The sequence below is a fragment of the Phaseolus vulgaris genome, unplaced genomic scaffold, assembly GCF_000499845.2.
Source record: "Phaseolus vulgaris cultivar G19833 unplaced genomic scaffold, P. vulgaris v2.0 scaffold_69, whole genome shotgun sequence".
NCBI classification, from domain to species: Eukaryota; Viridiplantae; Streptophyta; class Magnoliopsida; order Fabales; family Fabaceae; genus Phaseolus; species Phaseolus vulgaris.
In genome coordinates this window covers 2,933-21,908 of record NW_027174120.1, presented here as the reverse complement: position 1 = coordinate 21,908, position 18,976 = coordinate 2,933, and the positions used below count along the sequence as shown (strand labels likewise).

The window sequence follows — 18,976 nt, the reverse complement described above, 5'->3', positions numbered from 1 at the left end:
TTTGTAATCTGGTTTTGATTGCATAGTGGAATACCCAGTGGTTTCTGGGGACTGGATGTAGCTCTTGGTGTAAGAGTGAACCAGTATAAATTGCTTGCGTGCTTATCTCTTACCCTTAACTCTTTAAATTTTGTTTTTAAGTTGTTTTTATAAACTGCTGATAAAAACAACCGATTGTTGTTCTGATATCATCTTGAAACAGTTTTGGTTCTTTGTTTCTTTGATTTCTTTTTCTGTAATTCAACATTTATTTTCATTATACCTTCTAAGTTTGCGAAAATCCCTTTTAAACAATTCACCCCCCTCTCGTTTAAGGCCATATATTCTAACATGTGCTGCCTGGGGGCAATCGCTGGAGAAGACCGAGGGGGACCTAGCTGAGAATATGGAAAAGCTCAACCTTCTCCAAACCGAGCACAATCAGTTTCAGACTGAACTGAACAGTCTTCAAGTGGAGAGGGAAGCTCTTGAGAAGCAGCTAGCCTCTGGTGACTCCACGATTGAAGAGCTGGAGAGGGCCAAGAGGGAGCTCATTGCAGAGAGGGAAGCTCGAGACTCAACCATTGAAGATCTGGAGCGGGCTAAAGGAAAGCTCATTGACAACATGGCTGATATCTTTGCAGAGGGATTCAAGGAGGCCTTGGCTCAAGCCGCCTGCGAAAACCCGGGAATTGACACCTTCAACTGCAACCCTCTCAACCCTATTTTTGATGGGAAGGTTGTTCCCCTCGACCTTGGGGATTGAGCTTTACTTAATTAATCTTCATTTGTAAATTTGTATTTTCTAACATTTGCTTTGTAATTGTGACTCCCAACTTCATTTGAATGTTTATTCAAGCTTTATCTTTACATCCTCGTGTACTTTTAGCTTCTATGCTTTACTGCTTGCTTTACTAAATCAAAGGCGTAACTAGTACTTACTTTTCGATGCATCGCTTCTTCGCCTTGTCTTTAACTCTTTAGGTAGCACGTGACCTTCTCTTTTCATTCGTCCCTTCTGAGTAGCGGTGCATACCCTTCTTTTGATCTTTTCACTTAGAACTTCGCTTGGCCTTCATATCTGCGAGGAATCTTCCCCATGAAGGCGTCGCCTACCTCGTCATTGCCCAAAGGCAAAGGAGGATTTAACTTCGCGTATTTTTCATCTCTGATAACTCGTGTTTTTATGCTTCTCCTTCTTACTCTTCACTTACTTGTTCTTGAGCCCCCAAGCGCTTACTACCAAGGCCATCGCTGGCTTTACCATTGCTTAGGGCGAAAGGGGTCTCATCCAGAATGGTCAATCGCTCAAGGGCGAGGAGGGCTTATCTCAACTGTACTGGGTGCCCATGCTCGAGGAGGGACCTGCTCTGGGTGTCCTCAGCGTATCTAGACACTTGGGACAAAGTCGTGCTCTGGTGCCCTCGCACATGGAGAGGCCTATACAATCAGCATCGTATTGTCCATGGAGTGTCTAAAACACCAAGGCAACTTAGCCCTTATCTCTTTGCGTTTGGTGCCCACACTTGAGTAGAGGCCTACTATGTCAGCGCCGTATCGTCCTCAGGGTGTCTAAAACACCAGACACCGGGGCTAGCTATATATCCCTAAGGAGGGAGCGTCCCAAAGGAATCCCCTAACCCCTGCTCAGAGACTAGACGTCCGGATTTTTGACTTGTACTGACATCTGGTATTGGGGCTAGCTATTCATACTTGAGGAGGGGGCGTCCCGAAGGAATCCCTTATCCCCTGCTCAACGACTAGGCTCTCGGATTTTAACTCATACTGACATCTATTACTGGGGCTAGCTATTCATACTTGAGGAGGGGGCGTCCCAAAGGAATCCCTTAACCCCTGCTCAAGGACTAGGCTCCCGGATTTTAACTCATACTGACATCTATTACTGGGGCTAGCTATTCATACTTGAGGAGGGGGCGTCCCAAAGGAATCCCTTAACCCCTGCTCAAGGACTAGGCTCTCGGATTTTAACTTGTACTGACATACCTGTTATCTTGCTCTGCGTCTGACTTCCGCTCCTTTATTTGCCGATACCTACTCTTGGCGACGCCCCATCTTGGCGACGCCTCATCTTGGCGACGCCTCATCTTGGCGACGCCTCATCTTGGCGACGCCTCATCTTGGTGACGCCTCATCTTGGCGACGCCCCATCTTGGCGACGCCTCGTCTTTGTTTTTGTTTCTTTGATCTTTGATCTTACATGAAAGGGAAAATGAAGGCAAGAATATCTTAAAATTTTCTTTTCTTTATTTGGGTGACCTCATTAAAAAACCCTCGAGAGGGGAAAAAGAGTGTCCCCTTTACAAAGCTTCAACTAAAATAAAACTTTAAATTCGCCGCATTCCAACTTCGTGGGATGGGGCCTCCTTCTAGAGTCTCTAACTTATACGAACCATTCCCCTTAGCTTTGGTTACTCTGAACGGTCCAGTCCACTTGGGAGGCAACTTGTTTTCTAACTCGTACGGGTTAGCCTTCCTCATGACCAGATCACCAACCTGGAACTGTCGTAGCTTCACCTTGGAGCTGTATTGACGCTCCAGTCTTCCCTTCACAGCTGATCCTGCCGGCAACTCGAACGGGGAGGAATCGCTTCGTAGCGCTCTCTGCCCTGTCTACGCGACTGCGTCTTCTGCAGAATCACCCTCAGAACCTTCTCTTGCTTCTCCAAACGTGACCTGCAAAACACACAGACGGCGCCTCTAGCGGCCGTTTGCACTCCGACGATCAAGTTAGTCCACAGAACCACCAAAGACTAGAAAACTAGTAGCGTGTGTGTGAGAACTCTTGCACTCTGTTTTTTCGTCTCTTTTTTTTTTTTTTTTTTCTCCACTTCTCTCCCTGATTCCTCCTTTTATCTCTCTGTCTCTGTTTCTGGGCATAACATAATTCTGTTATGCTTTTCTGGCATGTGTCAGAAACCTGTTACGCTTTTCAGAGACAGTGTACCTGCAGAATCAGAGAGTGTGGGTGTCTGTGCGTGTCCGCGCATCTCTGCGCTGGGCTGCGCCTGTCTGTACCCTTAATGGTACGGAGTGCACTTTTGTCTGGACCGCACCCCTCTCAGATGGTGACACGTGGAGGCCTGCAACTCATATCTAACCACACACGTGTCACTTACTGGAAGGGCTCTAGCGCTTCTCTTTGTGTGCCTAAGTTACGCCCTTGCAGAGTAACTTAGGATATTTCTCTCATCTGGGTAAGTCGCATACTCTTAGGAGAACGTCGGGTGTGGCTGGTCTAGGCACACTCACCAGACGTTGCTCTCTGCGTATACAGCTTACCCTTCACGATGTCACGCACGTAATGGGTTGAGGGAATCACCAATCACTGACTGGTTTACTAGTTCCCTCAGGCCACTCTCGTGCATGATTCCCTGAGGTGTGCTCATGCGAGATTCATGCGTAACGCTCTCGCTGGGAACCTCAGTCCCAGTTTAACTGCGTGTAACATGAGACCCCGATGACAATACACCCGATGACTGATCAGTGTTTATTCGCTTCTCGCGCTCTGCCTCCAGGCGCGAGTCTGGGAACTGGTCTGCTGGTGGCCACTTGGCTACTGACCACCGATCACCATTCTGGATGATCTATCCCCCGACCTCTCTGCCGCCTAATCTGTCGGTGGTAACTTGGTTACTGACCACCGATCACCGCTCTTGGCGATCGTCCCCCTGACCTCTCTGCCACCTGGTCCACGTGTCACCCTTCGAGTGGTCCACGTGGTTCTCTGTTGCTGACGTCATCGACCACCGATGACTGATCGGATCAACAGCCTCAGCCTTAATTTTTGCTTCTTCTCTGGCTTCATCTATTAGGTCCAAGTTGACCCTCCTTTCTTCGTTGGACTCTTCTGCCACGAAACCTAGGAAACGAGGCGAGCTCTCGTGCATCTCCACTGGGATCATGGCGTCCGATCCATACACCAGGCTGAAAGGCGTTTCCATGGTGGAAGATAGGGACGTGGTATGGTAAGCCCATACGATCCTTGGTACTTCTTTTGCCCACGCCCCTTTAGCCTTCTCCAATCTGCGTTTCAAACCCCTCAACAAAACTCTGTTTGCTGACTCGTCCTGCCCATTTGTCTGAGGGTGTTCGACTTATGCAAACATTTGCTTGATTCCTACTTCTGTACATAGCTTCCCCAACTGTTGACTCGCGAACTGGGTGCCATTGTCTGAAATGAGACGCCTTGGCACCCCAAAACGACACACAATGTTCTTCCAAACAAAATGTTGTACCTTGTGCGCAGTGATCTGTGCCACTGGTTCGGCCTCTATCCACTTGGTGAAGTACTCGATGGCAACGATCAAGTACTTCATCTGCCTTATCGCCAATGGGAACGGGTCTAAGATATCAATTCCCCAAGTATGAAAAGGCCACGGGCTGTATATGGATCTTAGTTCCTCTGGCGGTGCCTTGTGCCAATCAGCGTGCATCTGACACTGCTTGCAATGCTGGGCGTATCGCACGCAATCCTCTCTTACTGTTGGCCAGAAAAACCCTGCGCGTATTACCTTGGATGCCAAGGATCTTCCTCCCACGTGGCTCCCACAAATACCTTCGTGGAGCTCAACCATTATCCTGGTGCACTCGTCGCCACTTACGCACGTCAAGATGGGGTGCATAAACCCGTGTCTGAATAATATGCCATCTACTAATGTGTATCTTGCGGCGTTCCTCTTGATCTTCTTGCCTTCTTCCGGTTCCGCTGGGAGGATTCCGTCCACTAGGTATCGCCTGTAAGGGGTCATCCATGTGTCGCCTTCCTCTAAAGCACACACATGTACACCTTTTTCTCCTTCTGGCGAGGTCGCATAAGTACTAATGCAGGGTGCCCTCGCCGTATCTTGACTCAAAGAGCGATGACTCCTTGGTTTTCCTCTTGTTGTACTAATGTGAAGAACGTCCACGCTGTTGTCTGCAACAAACTTTCGCGGAGTCTTGAGGGTCTCTTGTATCACAGTCCTCTGTCTTCCCCCCTTGCCTGAGCTGGCCAACTTGGCAAGCAGGTCCACTCTGACATTCTGCTCCCTAGGGACATGCACCAGCTCAAACGCAGCGAAGGCTCTCTTCAACACCTCGACGTATCTCAAGTATGCGGCCATCTGTGGATCCTTTGCCTGGTACTCCCCTGTTACTTGCCCTGTGACCAGCTGTGAGTCACTCTTCGCCAGGAGGGTCTGAGCACCCATTTCTTTAGCCAACAGCTTCCCAGCAATCAACGCCTCGTACTTCGCCTGCTTGTTGCTTGCTTTGAAGGCGAAGCGTAAGGCTTGCTCGATCAACACCTCATTAGGCCCCTCCAAGATTATTCCAGCGCCACTCCCTTGCTGGTTGGAAGACCCATCCACTGAGAGCATCCACTGTGACCCTAACTCCACCTCTTGAGGGTCTCCTCCTGGTGAAAGTTCTGCCACGAAGTCAGTATAGACTTGCCCTTTGATGGACCCCTTGGGTTCATATTGGATATCAAACTCTGACAACTCTACCGCCCAGCAAACCATCCTCCCTGCTACATCTGGCTTCTGAAGTACCTTTTGGATAGGGAGGTTTGTCATCACCACCACTGTGAAGCTGTGGAAATAGTGGCGGAGTCTTCGGGCTGAGAATACTACTGCTAGCGCTGCCTTCTCTAGTGACTGGTACCTCAATTCTGGGCTTTGCAAGGCCTTGCTCACGAAGTAAATGGGCTTTTGCTCCTGGTTTTGTTCCTGGACCAGCACAGAGCTAATGGCCCACTCAATTACCGCAAAGTATAAGCGGAGAGGGACGCCCACCCGTGGCTTGCAAAGCACCGGTGGCGTCGCCAAGTATTCCTTCGACTTGAGAAACGCTGCTTCACACTCATATGTCCACGCGAAACGACTATTTCTTTTGAGGCATTGAAAGTAGGGGTGGCCCTTCTCTCCTCCAGCAGATACGAATCTCGATAATGCTGCCATTCACCCCGTTAGTTGTTGAACTTCTTTCACTGAGGTTGGGCTCCTCATGGCGATGATGGCTGCGCACTTGTCGGGGTTTGCCTCTATCCCCCTCTCTGCGATGATGGCTGCGCACGTCGTTTTGCTCTCATCCCTCGGGTGCATCTTGATCTGATTATATCCTGAGAATGCATCCAAGAAACTCAGCATCTTGCAGCCCGAGGCGCTATCCACTAACGCATTGATGTTGGGTAGCGGATACGAATCCTTTGGGCACGCCTTGTTCAGATCTGTGAAGTCAACGCACATCCTCCATTTCCCATTCGCCTTCTTCTCTAGAACTATGTTGGCTAGCTACTCAGAGTCACCCCTAGCGCAGATGCACTCCCAGGTAGGAGGACTCACACGAGGAGATACCCTCCGATGAGGTCACGACGCTGTGAGGCCCTCCACGTGTACAGCAGCCAAGTCAAATTAGAAACGTCATTTTGTCAGGTACAAGGTAATTAAAGTTATTTAATACAGTTTTTGTTTCGAGCGTTTAAGGTACTATAAATGCTCCCAAGCGGTTTAAACGTCTTAAATGCGCTACGGTTTATAATTAAATGCACTTTAAGGCGCTTTGAATGCTGGAGTAGCTTAAATAGCACTTTGAATGTTGGAAACGGGGTTCGAACTTTTGGCAAAATTTCCCAGAATACACTCTAGTTGCTTGCTCGAATCTTGAGATTACGGACAGGGGACTAGAGAGAGAGAGAGATTGTTTGCCAGAGGGAGAAAGATACACAGTTCACAGTTTCATTAGATCACCTTCAGAGTGCCAGTCACGGTGCTCCGATACGGAGGTGCATAGTTTTAGTGTTTCTTGCTAGCTGACTTGAGCGTCGGAGTGCAAACGGCCGCTAGGGCGCCCTTTTGTCCTTCTTTGCAGGAATACACAGGTAACCAGTGGGAAGGAGTCCCTAGCAGACGGGTGAGGTCGCGCACGAAGACGTCCTAGGTCAACCGGCCGGAACAGTTTCCTGATCAGGTATGTTTTTATTCCAGTTATCTTTTCAAACGCTTTAAAAGCACTTTAAAAGCCTCCATTAAAGGTTTTAAGGAAACGTGTTAAATGCGCCTTAAAGCGCCTTAAATGCACTTTAAGACGTGTTTAATGCAGGATGGCATTAAAGGGGTTTTGAACGTTCGAAACGTGGATCAGACTTTTGGCAAATTTTCCCAAGAACATACTCTAGTTTTTTGCTCGAGCCCTGAGGTTACGCACAAGGGACTAGAGAAGGATTGTTTGCCAGAACCAGAAAACAGCACACAAAATACAGTTCTTTACCACCTTCAGAGTGCCTTTGACGGTGCTTTGAGACGAAGGTGCTGAGTTTTGGTGTTTCTTGTCAGCTGACTTGAGCGTCGGAGTGCAAACGGCCGCTAGGGCGCCCATTTGTTCACTTCTTTGCAGGTGTTCGCAGATTACCAGAAGGGGTGACCTAGCAGACGGGCAAGGTTGCACAGAAAGACGTTCCCAGGTCAACCGGTAGGAACATTTGGTGCCCACCGTGGGGCCCGATTTAAAACATCAGTCCCACCACAACAATTCTAGAGAGTTTATCAGAGCTACCATAACAACAGGAGAAGTTTAGAGAAAAGGGTAAAGAATGAGGGCCACGAGACAAGGTCCAACGCGCGCAGCGAGTGAGGAAATGACCATGCAGCAGGTCATGGCCATGATGCAGGGGCTGCAGGAGGAAATGGCAGAGTCAAGGGCGGAGCAAGAACGCATGCAAGCGGATCTTGTGGCCTCTCAGGTGAGAAATGAAGAGCTCCATCGCACAAAAGAGGAATTGCGTCGTGGTTTGCGCCACAACCAAGGGCAGCGCGACTCAGATGAGACTGAACGTCTCACCCCCCCGAGGGAGTTTTCCACGCCATTCTCGCAAGTGATACTGGAGGCGTTGGTCCCCAACACCTTCGCGGGGCCCAAGGTGATCATCACAGGGATGGAGGATTCCGAAGCACATTGATGACTTTTTACGGCAAGTGCACCACGTTTGTCAAAAGTAATAATTGTCCCTAAGGACGGATATCGATCCCACAAGGAACAGTGAATTATCGAGTACAATAATCGCTAAATATAAAAACAGAACAATTAAAAGAGTTTTGAATTAATTGTGTTGGCACTGATCAATAAGAAAACAAACAAAGAATTAGTTGTTTCAATTGGAAAAATAAGGATTAGTTTCATCTCTCTCACTCTCAAGTATTTTGATTAGCATGTCAATATTAAGTTCTTTGATTGAAATTGATACCCGTATAAAAATCATTTATATCGATTCCTCGCATATAAAATCCTTAAGAATGTCCCTAACTATCGATCCCTCGCATAATTATAAGAACAACTTAGAACGAAGCTCAGACATTTAATAGCAATTAACATTTCAAGTCTATTCCTAGCACTCAAATATGTTAAGTATTGTTGTTTAGGTCCGAACCCTAAAAATACCTCCCGGTCAAATTTAAGATTCTCAATTTGTCACGGAAAATTAAAAGTAAAACAACAATACCAATAATCAATAAAGAACTGAATATTAATATATAAAATATCACCTCAATACATAAGAGTTTGAGCAGATTACTCTCAATCCCAAAGGGTAGAATTAGCCATGCATACTTCTATCACCCTCCATTCTCCCAATTGGGTTACAATTCACTCTATGGTGTTTTCCTCTCAATCTGGCACCCTAAAGTTGAGCCTCTAGCCCTCTATTTATCCTAGTTTTCTAGGGTTAGGTTGTTTAATGTGTCGTGCTAGGCTAAATGATAAAACATAAAAAAGGCCCAATCTTTTTTTGCATCTTTTTCCATTCTGGGACCTTCTCTCTTTATTTTTTTAGCTCAAATCATTCATCTTTAATCCAAATCTTCAATCTTCCTTAGAAATCTGCAATTAACACCAAATTTGGGAATAAAATACTCTTATTCAAATAAAGATCATAAAAAATGTAAAAAGGTATAAATTCATAAATTAGGGATTATTTTATATGTAAATTAGCAATAAATCCTCATAAGTGCCTATATTTTAATATGAAATATTACTGAAATTAGACACTTATCACTCTCCCGAACTTAGAATCTTGCTTGTCCTCAAGCAAAGTAAATGAATATATTTGAATTTAAATATCAAACAGCTTAATTCACTAAACAACAGATCAAATTAGAAACTTATGATGCTTCCAAATTCAAATATAGAAAATTATAGACACAATCAATTTCCAGGATCAAATCAAAACAAATAAATGAAAATTCATCAAGGAATATCTTCTCATATGCTCACGGTAAGTGTTTCTCTCTATTTTCACTGAATCATAACAAATCACAGTTGCTTTTCATTTCATCTTCAAATCACAAACATATTAGAAACATGAATCTTGAGGTCTTTTACAGGGTTGTAATGAGGCTGGGCTTCCAAAAAATATTGGTTTTTCTTAGATAACAAAATGCACATCTTAAAGAAGAAGAACATACCTACAATTCAATTATAGAGAACATATATGTTATCTAATTACCACTTTCTTTCGATGCCACCTTTTTCCTTATTTTCTTTCTTTTCATGATATTCATGAAATTTTTTTCTCTTTCTTTATTTTTTTTATTTCTTTTTCTTCTTCTGTTTCTGTTTTTTTTTTCAATAATAGGAAAATATTCTTCCTATTTTCAACTTTTTGAACTTTCAAAATCAGAACCAACCATTTCCTTTTCTATATGTATTGCATCTATGTTCTCCTTCCTTAGACATGCTAAAGGGTAGAAAATTATATCAATAAAGGTTAAGGTGCAATATTAACAAAAAATTTCTTAGCCCAAAGGGGATATAACAAAAAATGGAATTCTAATATAAAGGTTGGCTTTTTGGCCCTGGCTCCTAATTAACACAAACAAATGCCTCAATCATCTTCATGCTCTTTTATGATGCAACAAAAATAAAAATTAAGCAACCACAACTGTCAATTCATCAGTAAAACTCTCAAAACTGTTTAAGGTTCACACACTCACTTGGTTTAAATGGTCTCATTCCTTTTTTGTCTTGTCATTATTTGTCCTAATCAATCATCCTGTTAAATTTTCATGTATCATAATTTTAACTACATTTGAATAGGGATCCAATCATATTTTCTTTTCTAACCTATGTCTAATTCATCTCACTGTTTAATATCTAAACACAAATTCTTTTTTCCACAATTCAAAATTAATATTCTAGTTCTTTTTTATTTGAGAAAAATAAACTAGAAAGCAAACAAATTAAAACTGAAAATTTATTCAAGAAAGATAATTCAAAACCTAAAACTAACAAAAACAACAAATTTATTCAAAATACAAAATAAGCAATTAAAACAAACTAAAAAAAACAAAGAAACAAAAAACAAAATAACCGAAAAATAAAATAAAATAAATAAAAACTAAACAGAAAATAAAATTTAAATAATTGAAAAGAAAAGAGAATTAGATAGATAGAACCATATTTTTGCTCAATTCTCTCTTCTTAAGAAGTCATCCAGCTTTTTGTTAAAATCTTTATCTATAGTCTTGCTTCATTTGCTGGATCTGCCCCCTTTGACTAATAGAACCTGTCCTCAGGTCAAAATACATAACCTGCAAAATGATTAGGAGGCATACAAGATTTTTTTTTTTTTTTTTGAAAAATAAAATAAACAAAGGTAACAACATAAAACTAAAATGTGGACTGGGTTGTCTCCCAGTAAGCGCTCGTTTAACGTCATCTAGCTTGACGCCTGTTTATTTGAAGGTGGAATATCTCTGTGATCCATCCTTCTGTACACATTCTTCCCCTGCATTAAAATTTTTAAGACCATTAAAAAGATTTAAAGTTACCTCCTCATCTTCAGTTCTAACTTGAAGTTCTCCTTTGTCGACATCAACTATGATTCTAGCAGTCTTCATAAAGGGTCTTCCAAGTATCAAGGGAACCTCCTCATCTTCTTTCATGTCCATCACAACAAAATCCACAGGGAATGTGAATTTATTCACCTTGACGAGAACATCTTCATCCACACCATATGGATACTTGGTTACTTGATCAGCTAACTTTAAAGTCATCTTGGTGGGTTTAATCTCCAAATCACCTATTTTCTTCAGCATTGCCAAAGGAATTATATTTACGCTTGCTCCCAAATCCAATAAAGCATTGGCTACTAATAAAGCACCTATAGACACGGGAAGGTTAAAACTCCCTGGGTCCTTGAATTTTTTAGGCAAGCCTTTTTGAATAATGACATTTTATCTATCCTCCAGCTCTATATTTTTTTCTTCAATATAGCTCCTATTCTTTCGAAATCTTTCAAATGTTGAATCTTGCTTCAAATTTCCTGCAAAATAATTTTTAGGGAGCAATTTATCAAAGAATTTTCTTTCCTTCTCTCTTTTTGAAGAAGAATGAGGATATGATAAATCTTGTTCAAAAACTCCTCTCTCCTTATTTTCACTTTTCTTCTTTATATTTTCCTCCTCACTTCTCTCTTTCTCATCTCTCATCTCTCTTCCCCTCTGTCTCATCTTTTTCTTCTTTTTCAGCCACTACATTATCGCAATGCTCTTTTGAATTGGTTTGCCTATTGACTGAAAACTGGCCACTTTGTTCCTCTGCAATTTGTGCAATTTGTTTGTTCAACTGTTCCATCTGGATCTCTATACTCCTAATCATGGCCATGCTATTGTCCTGCGCTCTCACAATATTGTCCTGCGCGCTCACAATCTTTGTCAGAGCGTCTTCAACTTTATTCATTCTTTCAAGCACGGATGGATCCTCAACTTCAGGTGAATTGTTCTATAAAAACAGTGACCATTAGGATGAACACCTCCACAAAAATCACACCTGATTGACTAACTTTGGCTTTGAGATGAATGAACAACATATAATTGTTAGTCTATTCCTAGCACTCAAATATGTTAAGTATTGTTGTTTAGGTCTGAACCCTAAAAATACCTCCCAATCAGATGTAAGATTCTCAATTTGTCACGGAAAATTAAAAGTAAAACAACAATACCAATAATCAATCAAGAACTGAATATTAATATATAAAATATCACCTCAATACATAAGAGTTTGAGCAGATTACTCCCAATCCCAAAGGGTAGAATTAGCCACGCATACTTCTATCACCCTCCATTCTCCCAATTGGGTTACAATTCACTCTATGGTGTTTTCCTCTCAATCTGGCACCCTAAGGTTGAGCCTCTAGCCCTCTATTTATCCTAGTTTTCTAGGGTTAGGTTGTTTATTGTGTCGTGCTAGGCTAAATGATAAAACATAAAAAAGGCTCAATCTTTCTTTGCATCTTTTTCCATTCTGGGACCTTCTATCTTTATCTTTTTAGCTCAAATCATTCATCTTTAATCCAAATCTTCAATCTTCCTTAGAAATCTGCAATTAACACCAAATTTGGGAATAAAATACTCTTATTCAAATAAAGATCATAAAAAATGTAAAAAGGTATAAATTCATAAATTAGGGATTATTTTATATGTAAATTAGCAATAAATCCTCATAAGTGCCTATATTTTAATATGAAATATTACTGAAATTAGACACTTATCACACATCTCAATGCGTTCCATACTCAGATGATGTTGGTAGGCGACTCCGATGCCGTAAGATGCAAGCTCTTCATGAGCACCCTGACAGGAATGGCCATGGACTGGTTCATCAGCCTTCCTGATGGCCATGTCACTTCTTTCCAACAGCTGTCGCAGTTATTCAGGGAGCAACATCTAGCGAACCGAGCCCCGCCACCCATTTCGTATGATCTGTTCGATGTGAAACAATATCAGGGCGAGACTCTGAAGGAGTACATCAACCGTTTCGGGGCTCAAGTGGTGAAGGTCGGCACTACGGAGGAGCCCATGATCGTGTACGCGTTCAGGAAAGGCGTATGTCCTGGCCCTTTTTGGGAATCAATCATTCGCAATCGCCCCAGGACCTTCGCCGAAATAAGGCATCGCGCAGTAGAGCATATCGCCTCTGAGGGAGAGGTGTGCGAGAAGCGCACGAGTGTTGTACCCACACACCCGAGAGCACAGACACGGGCTGAACCCGTCAGGGTCAATGAGACCACAACGGGAAGGAAGAATCAGGAAGGGAGACGCCCCTACGAGGCGAGAAAACCCCAACCCAGGGGTCAAGCGGGAGGAAATCGTCCGGCAAGAGAAAGGGCCAGACCAGCAAGGTACGACTTCGTAGTGGAGTTGAAGGACCTGATCGCCGTACCTAACATAGCTGAAAGGTTGAGGCGACCTGTGAAGACTGACAAGGTGTTAGGACCTCGCAAGGACTCTTGGTGTGAGTTCCACGAAGCTTTCGGTCACCACATCAACAACTGCCTATCGCTGAGTTAGTGAAAAGCGGGTTCTTAAAGGATTATCTCGCTGAACCCACAACGACCGTGGCCCTGCCAGAACCAGCGGAGTACCAAGCGCATGAGATGCCGGTCCATGGCGAAGTCCACACGATTTCTGGTGGTTTTTCGGGAGGGGGACCCACTGCATCCCAACGCAAGAAATATGCGAGGGGAGTAAATTCGATCGACGACAAGATCTCAGGGGACCCGTAGGAGTCAGACCTCGTGTTCACGAGGGCGGATCTGCGAGATGTCTTCCCACACGACAATGACCCCGTGGTCATTTCGGTTGTCACAGCAGGAAGAAAGGTGCACAGGGTGCTAGTCGACCAGGGAAGTTCTGCAGATGTTATGTTCTAGTCAACCTTCAACAAGCTACGGTTGTCTCCCGACCTTTTGAGGCCCTACACCGGGTGCTTGTACGGGTTTGCTGACAATCAGGTGGAAGTACGTGGCTACTTGGAGTTGAGGACGACATTCACAGATGGGGCGGCCTCCCGTACTGAAAGCATTCGGTAGTTAGTTGTAAACGCCAATTCGGCTTACAACATCCTGTTGGGGAGACCGACGTTGAATAGGCTGAGAGCAGTAGCCTCCACGCGCCACATGAAGATGAAGCTGCCGGATCTCAGTGGCAGGGTGATTGTCATGAAGTCAAACCAAGAAGAAGCGCGAAAAAGGGAAAAAGGGTGCTGGTGATAGACTCTGATAGCGGAGACTCGGGCCCTGCCCTGGTTTCCCATAAGAGGAGGGCTACAGGCCTTCCTGCCTCGTCAGCCGCGTCTCCCGGTGGTGGGAGCTCTCTCAGGGACGATCCTCCAAGTGCCACATCACCTGCACCTCCACCAGCCCACGAGGAACGAGAAGAAAGGATTGACTCGGTTCCCGCGCTCTCGCCGTTGCATCGTGACGCAGCTGAGGCCTCGGGCTCCGCCCCTCCTGCACCAGTCCCTGCTTTGACTTCCCGCAAACCCCGAATTCCTCGCCCCGTCCATAGGGAGTTGACGCAGGGTTTCATCGAAGGAATGTCGCCAATTGATCCTCAAAAGGGGGGAGGCATGCCTTATTATATGGGGGCATTTCTGGCGGTGGCACTCAAGTGGCGCACCCAGGCTCGAAACGCTATCAAAGGGAGGGAGGCTCTCCGCAAGCTGAGACAAGAGGTGGGGGCGTTGAAGGAGGAGAAACAAAACTGGGGGCTCAAGGAGGAAGCTTCCCAATCTTTGCTAAAACTGGCCCACGAGGGTAGGGAGGGGGCTGAGGCGTACGCGCGAGAACTGGAACAGGCGCATGCCGATCAACTAGCCCAGCTCACCTCCTACCAAATCCAAAACATTGGCCTCCAAGAGGCGGCTCTTGCCTCCGAAGTGCAGCGAAGAAAACTTGAAGAGCTGGATGCTGCTTGGAGGCAGAAGCTAGGTGAGAGAGAGGACGCCTTGGCTGCGAAGGTTGAAGCCTTGAGCCTTCTCCAAGCAGAGGCTAACAAGCTCCGCGTGGAGAAGGAATTGCTGGAGAAGCAATTGATATCTAAGGACTCTAGGGTTGCGGAACTAGAGGGGGAGGTCCAAGAATTGACTGGGGAGATGGCGGGCGCGTTTGAAGAGGGCTTCCAAGAGGCTCTGACTCAGGCGTCCGGCGAGAACCCTGGCATCAATATTTCAAACTGCGACCCCACATACCATGTCGTCGACGGGAAGGTCGTGCCTATGGACTTGGATGACTGAATCGCTGTCTCTCACCCGCCACCTTTACCTTTCAAGCCTTTACTCCTTTTACACTTTACCTTTGTTTTTTACTCTCTCTGTTAAACTTGTAATTCTTTGAACTGTCTGCACGCTTGTTACAACTCTGGGTTTTTGTATGATTACTTTCGTACCTTCGCGATATAGAATTCTGCCTGTGCGATCTTACTTTCATTTTTTGCCTTCGCGTGCTTCGGCTGTTTTGCTTGTATTATACCTGTTTAAGGTCACGCGTCGATGCTTACGCCCGTGGAGAGGCTCGTCTATCGGGGCCGTATCGTCCACGGGGTGTCTCCAACACCAAAGCGATCCGCTCCCTGGTTCTTAGTGCCCGGCGCCCACGCCTAAGGAGAGGCCTGCTACAGCAGCGTCGTATCGTCCCGGGTGTCTGAAACGTCGGGTGCTCCGGGGGGAGGGGGGGGGCGTTCCCTCAAGGGCCTTTATTTCCCCCAGGTCTTGGGGAACAACCCTGCCAGTGATTCGCTGGCGCTTGGCGATCTTGTCTCCCTCCATAGTCTTTCCTACCTGTGGGCATCGGGGAGGCGACGCCGCTAACTAGCTCTGCTTTCTTCGACTTCGTCTCCCTCCACAGTCTTTCCTACTTGTGGGTATCGGGGAGGCGACGCCGCTAACTTGGTTTGCCGACGCCCGCAACGTCTCACGCTGGCGTTGCCCTTTGCGTCCTTCCTGGCGACGCCTCGGTCGTCTCATGCTGGCGTCGTCTTTACCTTGGCATTGACTTTGACCCTGGCCCTGGTCGCCTCCTGAGGACAGCGAAGAGCTCGAGGTTTCGCCGGTGCCTTCCACGTGGCGCTTCTTGTATGGCTGATGGGACGTTCAGTCATTCGACTGAGTCCTGACTCCTACTGTGCCCCTGACCCACTTTCGACGACGCATCGTACCACTGGGTATTCTGTCGATACGACGTTTTCTGAGTTTAGCCAGCGGTGCAAGGGCCATCCTTTCATCTTCTGCCACGTGGCACGATCGTGCGGTGCATCCATTCGCGTCGTTTAATGCTCTAACTGCAATACTTCTACTTGCGTCGTTTGGCGCTCTAACCGCTTTATTTAACTCTTCAAACTCTGAAATTGTTCTCATCATTTCTTCACTCTTCGTAACCTACTTACACTCTCTCTTCTTGCACCCTTTCTTCTTGCACCCTTTCTCTTCTCACGAAGGGTTCTTCCAGCGTTCGCTCCCATCGCTCGACTCTTGCGTTACCGGCGGGCCATACGCCTTTGACAATCCCTGATCTTGTTAAAGAATGTCCTCTCATGCTACTTCCCCCAGGGTCAATCCCAAGGACCTGTACCCTTGGGCTTCGAGTGAGCTTCTCGACGAATGCTCATGCTTACTCGCCACCAGGGCCATAAGGGAACACAAAGGGGATTCATGTTCCTATGATCACCGTGCCTTCGCGTGGAGGCATGATGACGACATTGCTGTGCTCCCTTGCACTCTAGGGGAGCCAGTATGTGGAGACGATCGAGCCAACGAAGGGGTCCCCTTTTTCTACTTTTACCAGGTGGTTTTCAAGACCACCGGCGTGCGCCTGCCCTTCTCCCGGTTCGAGAAGGAACTGCTGACGGAGATCAATGCCGCTCCGGCCCAGTTATACCCCAACAGCTGGGCCTTTGTCAAAGCCTTTGACATCCTCTTCGGGTTTCTGGGTTGTGCACCCTCGGTTGACCTCTTTCTTCACTTCTTTGAGGTGAAGAGGGAAAGGCACAACCTCTGGGTAACTCTCAGCAACGTTCTTGGGAGAGTTCTCCTAACCCCCTTCCAAAACTCATTCACCGGGTGGAAAGGCCGGTTCTTCAAGATTTGCTGCACTGACCTCGTTCCCACCGCTCTGGATGGTTTTCCTTTGTACTGGGTGAGAGAGGCGAGGATGGTTTTCCTGTGTAGGGCCTCAGAAGGTCAGGGGACAATCGCAGCTTGTTGAATGTTGACAGGAACATGACGTCTACTGAACTTCCCTGATCGACCAGAACCCTATGCACCTTTCTTCCGGCAGTGACGACTGAGATGACAACGGGGTCGTTGTCGTGGGGTACCACATCTCGGAGATCTCCTCTCGTGAACACGAGATCCGACTCCCATGGCTCACCTGAGATTCTCTCTTCGATTGAATTGACCCCCCTCGCGTATTTCTTCCGCTGGGAGGCGGTGGGTCCCCCGCCGGAAAAACCTCCAGCAATGGTATGGACCACGCCAAGCACAGGCATCTCGTGTGCTTGCTCCTCTGTTGGCGCCGGCAGGGCGGCGGTCGCGGCGGGTTCTGCGACGTAATCCTTCAGAAACCCGCTCTTCACCAGCTCATCAAGCTGATAACCCAACGAGAGGCAGTTGTCAATGTGATGACCGAAAGCCTCGTGGAACTCGCACCAGGAGTCTTTCCGTGGCCCTAACACCTTGTCAGTTTTCGCCGGTCGCCTTAGCCTCTCAGCTATATTAGGCACGGCGATCAGGTCCTTCAAATCCACCACAAAACTGTACCTCGCCGGTCTCGTCCTCTCTCTAACTGGGCGATCCCCACCTGCTGGACCCCTGGGCTGGGGTTTCCTGTTCTCATAAGGGCGTCTCCCCTCTGGCTTTTTCCTCCCCGTCGTGGTCTCATTGACCCTGACGGGCTGAGCCCGCGTTACCGCTCTCGGGCGCGAAGGTGCCACGCTGGTGCGCTTCTCGCACACCTCTCCTTCGGAGGCGATATGCTCCACCGCCCGACGCCGTATTTCAGCAAAAGTCCTTGGTCGGCTGCGAATAATAGATTCGCAAAAAGGACCAGGGCACACGCCTTTCCTAAAGGCATACACAATCATGGGCTCCTCCGTCGTGCCCACCTTCACCACTTGGGACCCGAACCGGTTGATATACTCCTTCAAACTTTCCCCTTGGTATTGCTTCACATCAAACAGATCGTAAGATACCGGCGGCGGGACCGTGTTCGCCAGGTATTGCACTCTAAACAACTGGGACAGCTGTTGGAACGAGGTGATATGGCCGCTAGGAAGGCTGATAAACCAATCCATGGCCATTCCTGTCAAAGTACTCATGAAAAGCTTGCACCTTGCGGCGTCAGAACCGCCCACTAACACCATTTGTGTGTGGAATGCCGTGAGATGCGCCTTTGGGTCCTCAATCCCAGTGAAAATCGCCTTAGGCCCTGCGAAGGTGTTGGGGATCAGAGCGTCCAGGATCTCCTGCGAGAAGGGAGTAGAGAACTCCCTAGGTGGAGTGAGATGCTCCACCTCTTCGTTCTCGCGCTGCACCTGATGGTCCCTCAGACTCCGACGCAACTCCTCATTCACACGACGGAGTTCGTCGTTTCTCACATGCGAGGCGTTAAGATCCGCCTGCATGCGCTCTTGCTCTATCTTCGAATCCGCCATATCATCCTGCAGCCCCCGCATTATCTCCAGGACCTGCTGCATGGACATTTCTTCCCCCGCAGCGCGTGCGGTACCTCGTCTAGTGGTGGCCATTCTTCACTGTTTCCTCAAACGTGATCGTGACTTGATAGACTTCTCGAACTTGCGATGGGACCAATGTTTTATATCGGCCCCACGGTGGGTGCCAAATGTTCCGTCCGGTTGACTGGGACGTCTTCGTGCGCGACCTCAATCGTCAGCTAGGGACTCCTTCCCACTGGTTACCTGCGGATTCCTGCAAAAAGAGGACAAAAGGGCACCCTAGCGGCCGTTTGGAGAATGTTTTATATCGCTCAGGTAGCCATTATAGTACCTGAACGCTCGAAACAGAAACTGTATTGAATGACTTTTATTACCTGGCACCTGACTAAAGGGTGTTTCTATTCTGACCTGGCTGTCGTACACGTGGAGGGCCTCACGACGCCATGACCCCATCTGGGGGCGTTTCTGCCCATCTGGGGACGTTTCTACGTGTG

At 46.8% G+C, this 18,976-nt stretch overlaps 2 protein-coding genes across 2 annotated transcripts; one reads left to right on the top strand and one right to left on the bottom strand.

The window, feature by feature from the left end:
* The first annotated feature begins 12,614 nt into the window (after positions 1–12,614).
* Positions 12,615–15,291, top strand: LOC137817453 (uncharacterized). Its single transcript, XM_068620743.1, has 3 exons — positions 12,615–13,238; positions 13,903–14,886; positions 15,214–15,291. The coding sequence occupies exons 1-3, from the start codon at positions 12,615–12,617 to the stop codon at positions 15,289–15,291; spliced, it is 1,686 nt and encodes a 561-aa protein (XP_068476844.1).
* Positions 15,292–16,886: 1,595 nt separating this feature from the next.
* LOC137817452 (uncharacterized) lies at positions 16,887–18,554 on the bottom strand. The gene has a single exon (XM_068620742.1). It carries the CDS (start codon positions 18,552–18,554, stop codon positions 16,887–16,889), a length of 1,668 nt encoding a protein of 555 aa, XP_068476843.1.
* Between the last annotated feature and the right edge of the window lie 422 nt (positions 18,555–18,976).

What these genes read in the sequence shown, in the direction of transcription:
- LOC137817453 (XM_068620743.1), top strand. Translation starts at nt 12,615, where the DNA reads ATGGCCATGGACTGGTTCATCAGCCTTCCTGATGGCCATGTCACTTCT. An exon ending in GACCTGTGAAGACTGACAAG is followed by an intron (nt 13,239 to 13,902) that starts GTGTTAGGACCT and finishes GACGTTGAATAG; the next exon opens with GCTGAGAGCAGTAGCCTCCA. An exon ending in TTGCGGAACTAGAGGGGGAG is followed by an intron (nt 14,887 to 15,213) that starts GTCCAAGAATTG and finishes TTCGCGATATAG; the next exon opens with AATTCTGCCTGTGCGATCTT.
- LOC137817452 (XM_068620742.1), bottom strand. Translation starts at nt 18,554, where the DNA reads ATGGCCACCACTAGACGAGGTACCGCACGCGCTGCGGGGGAAGAAATG.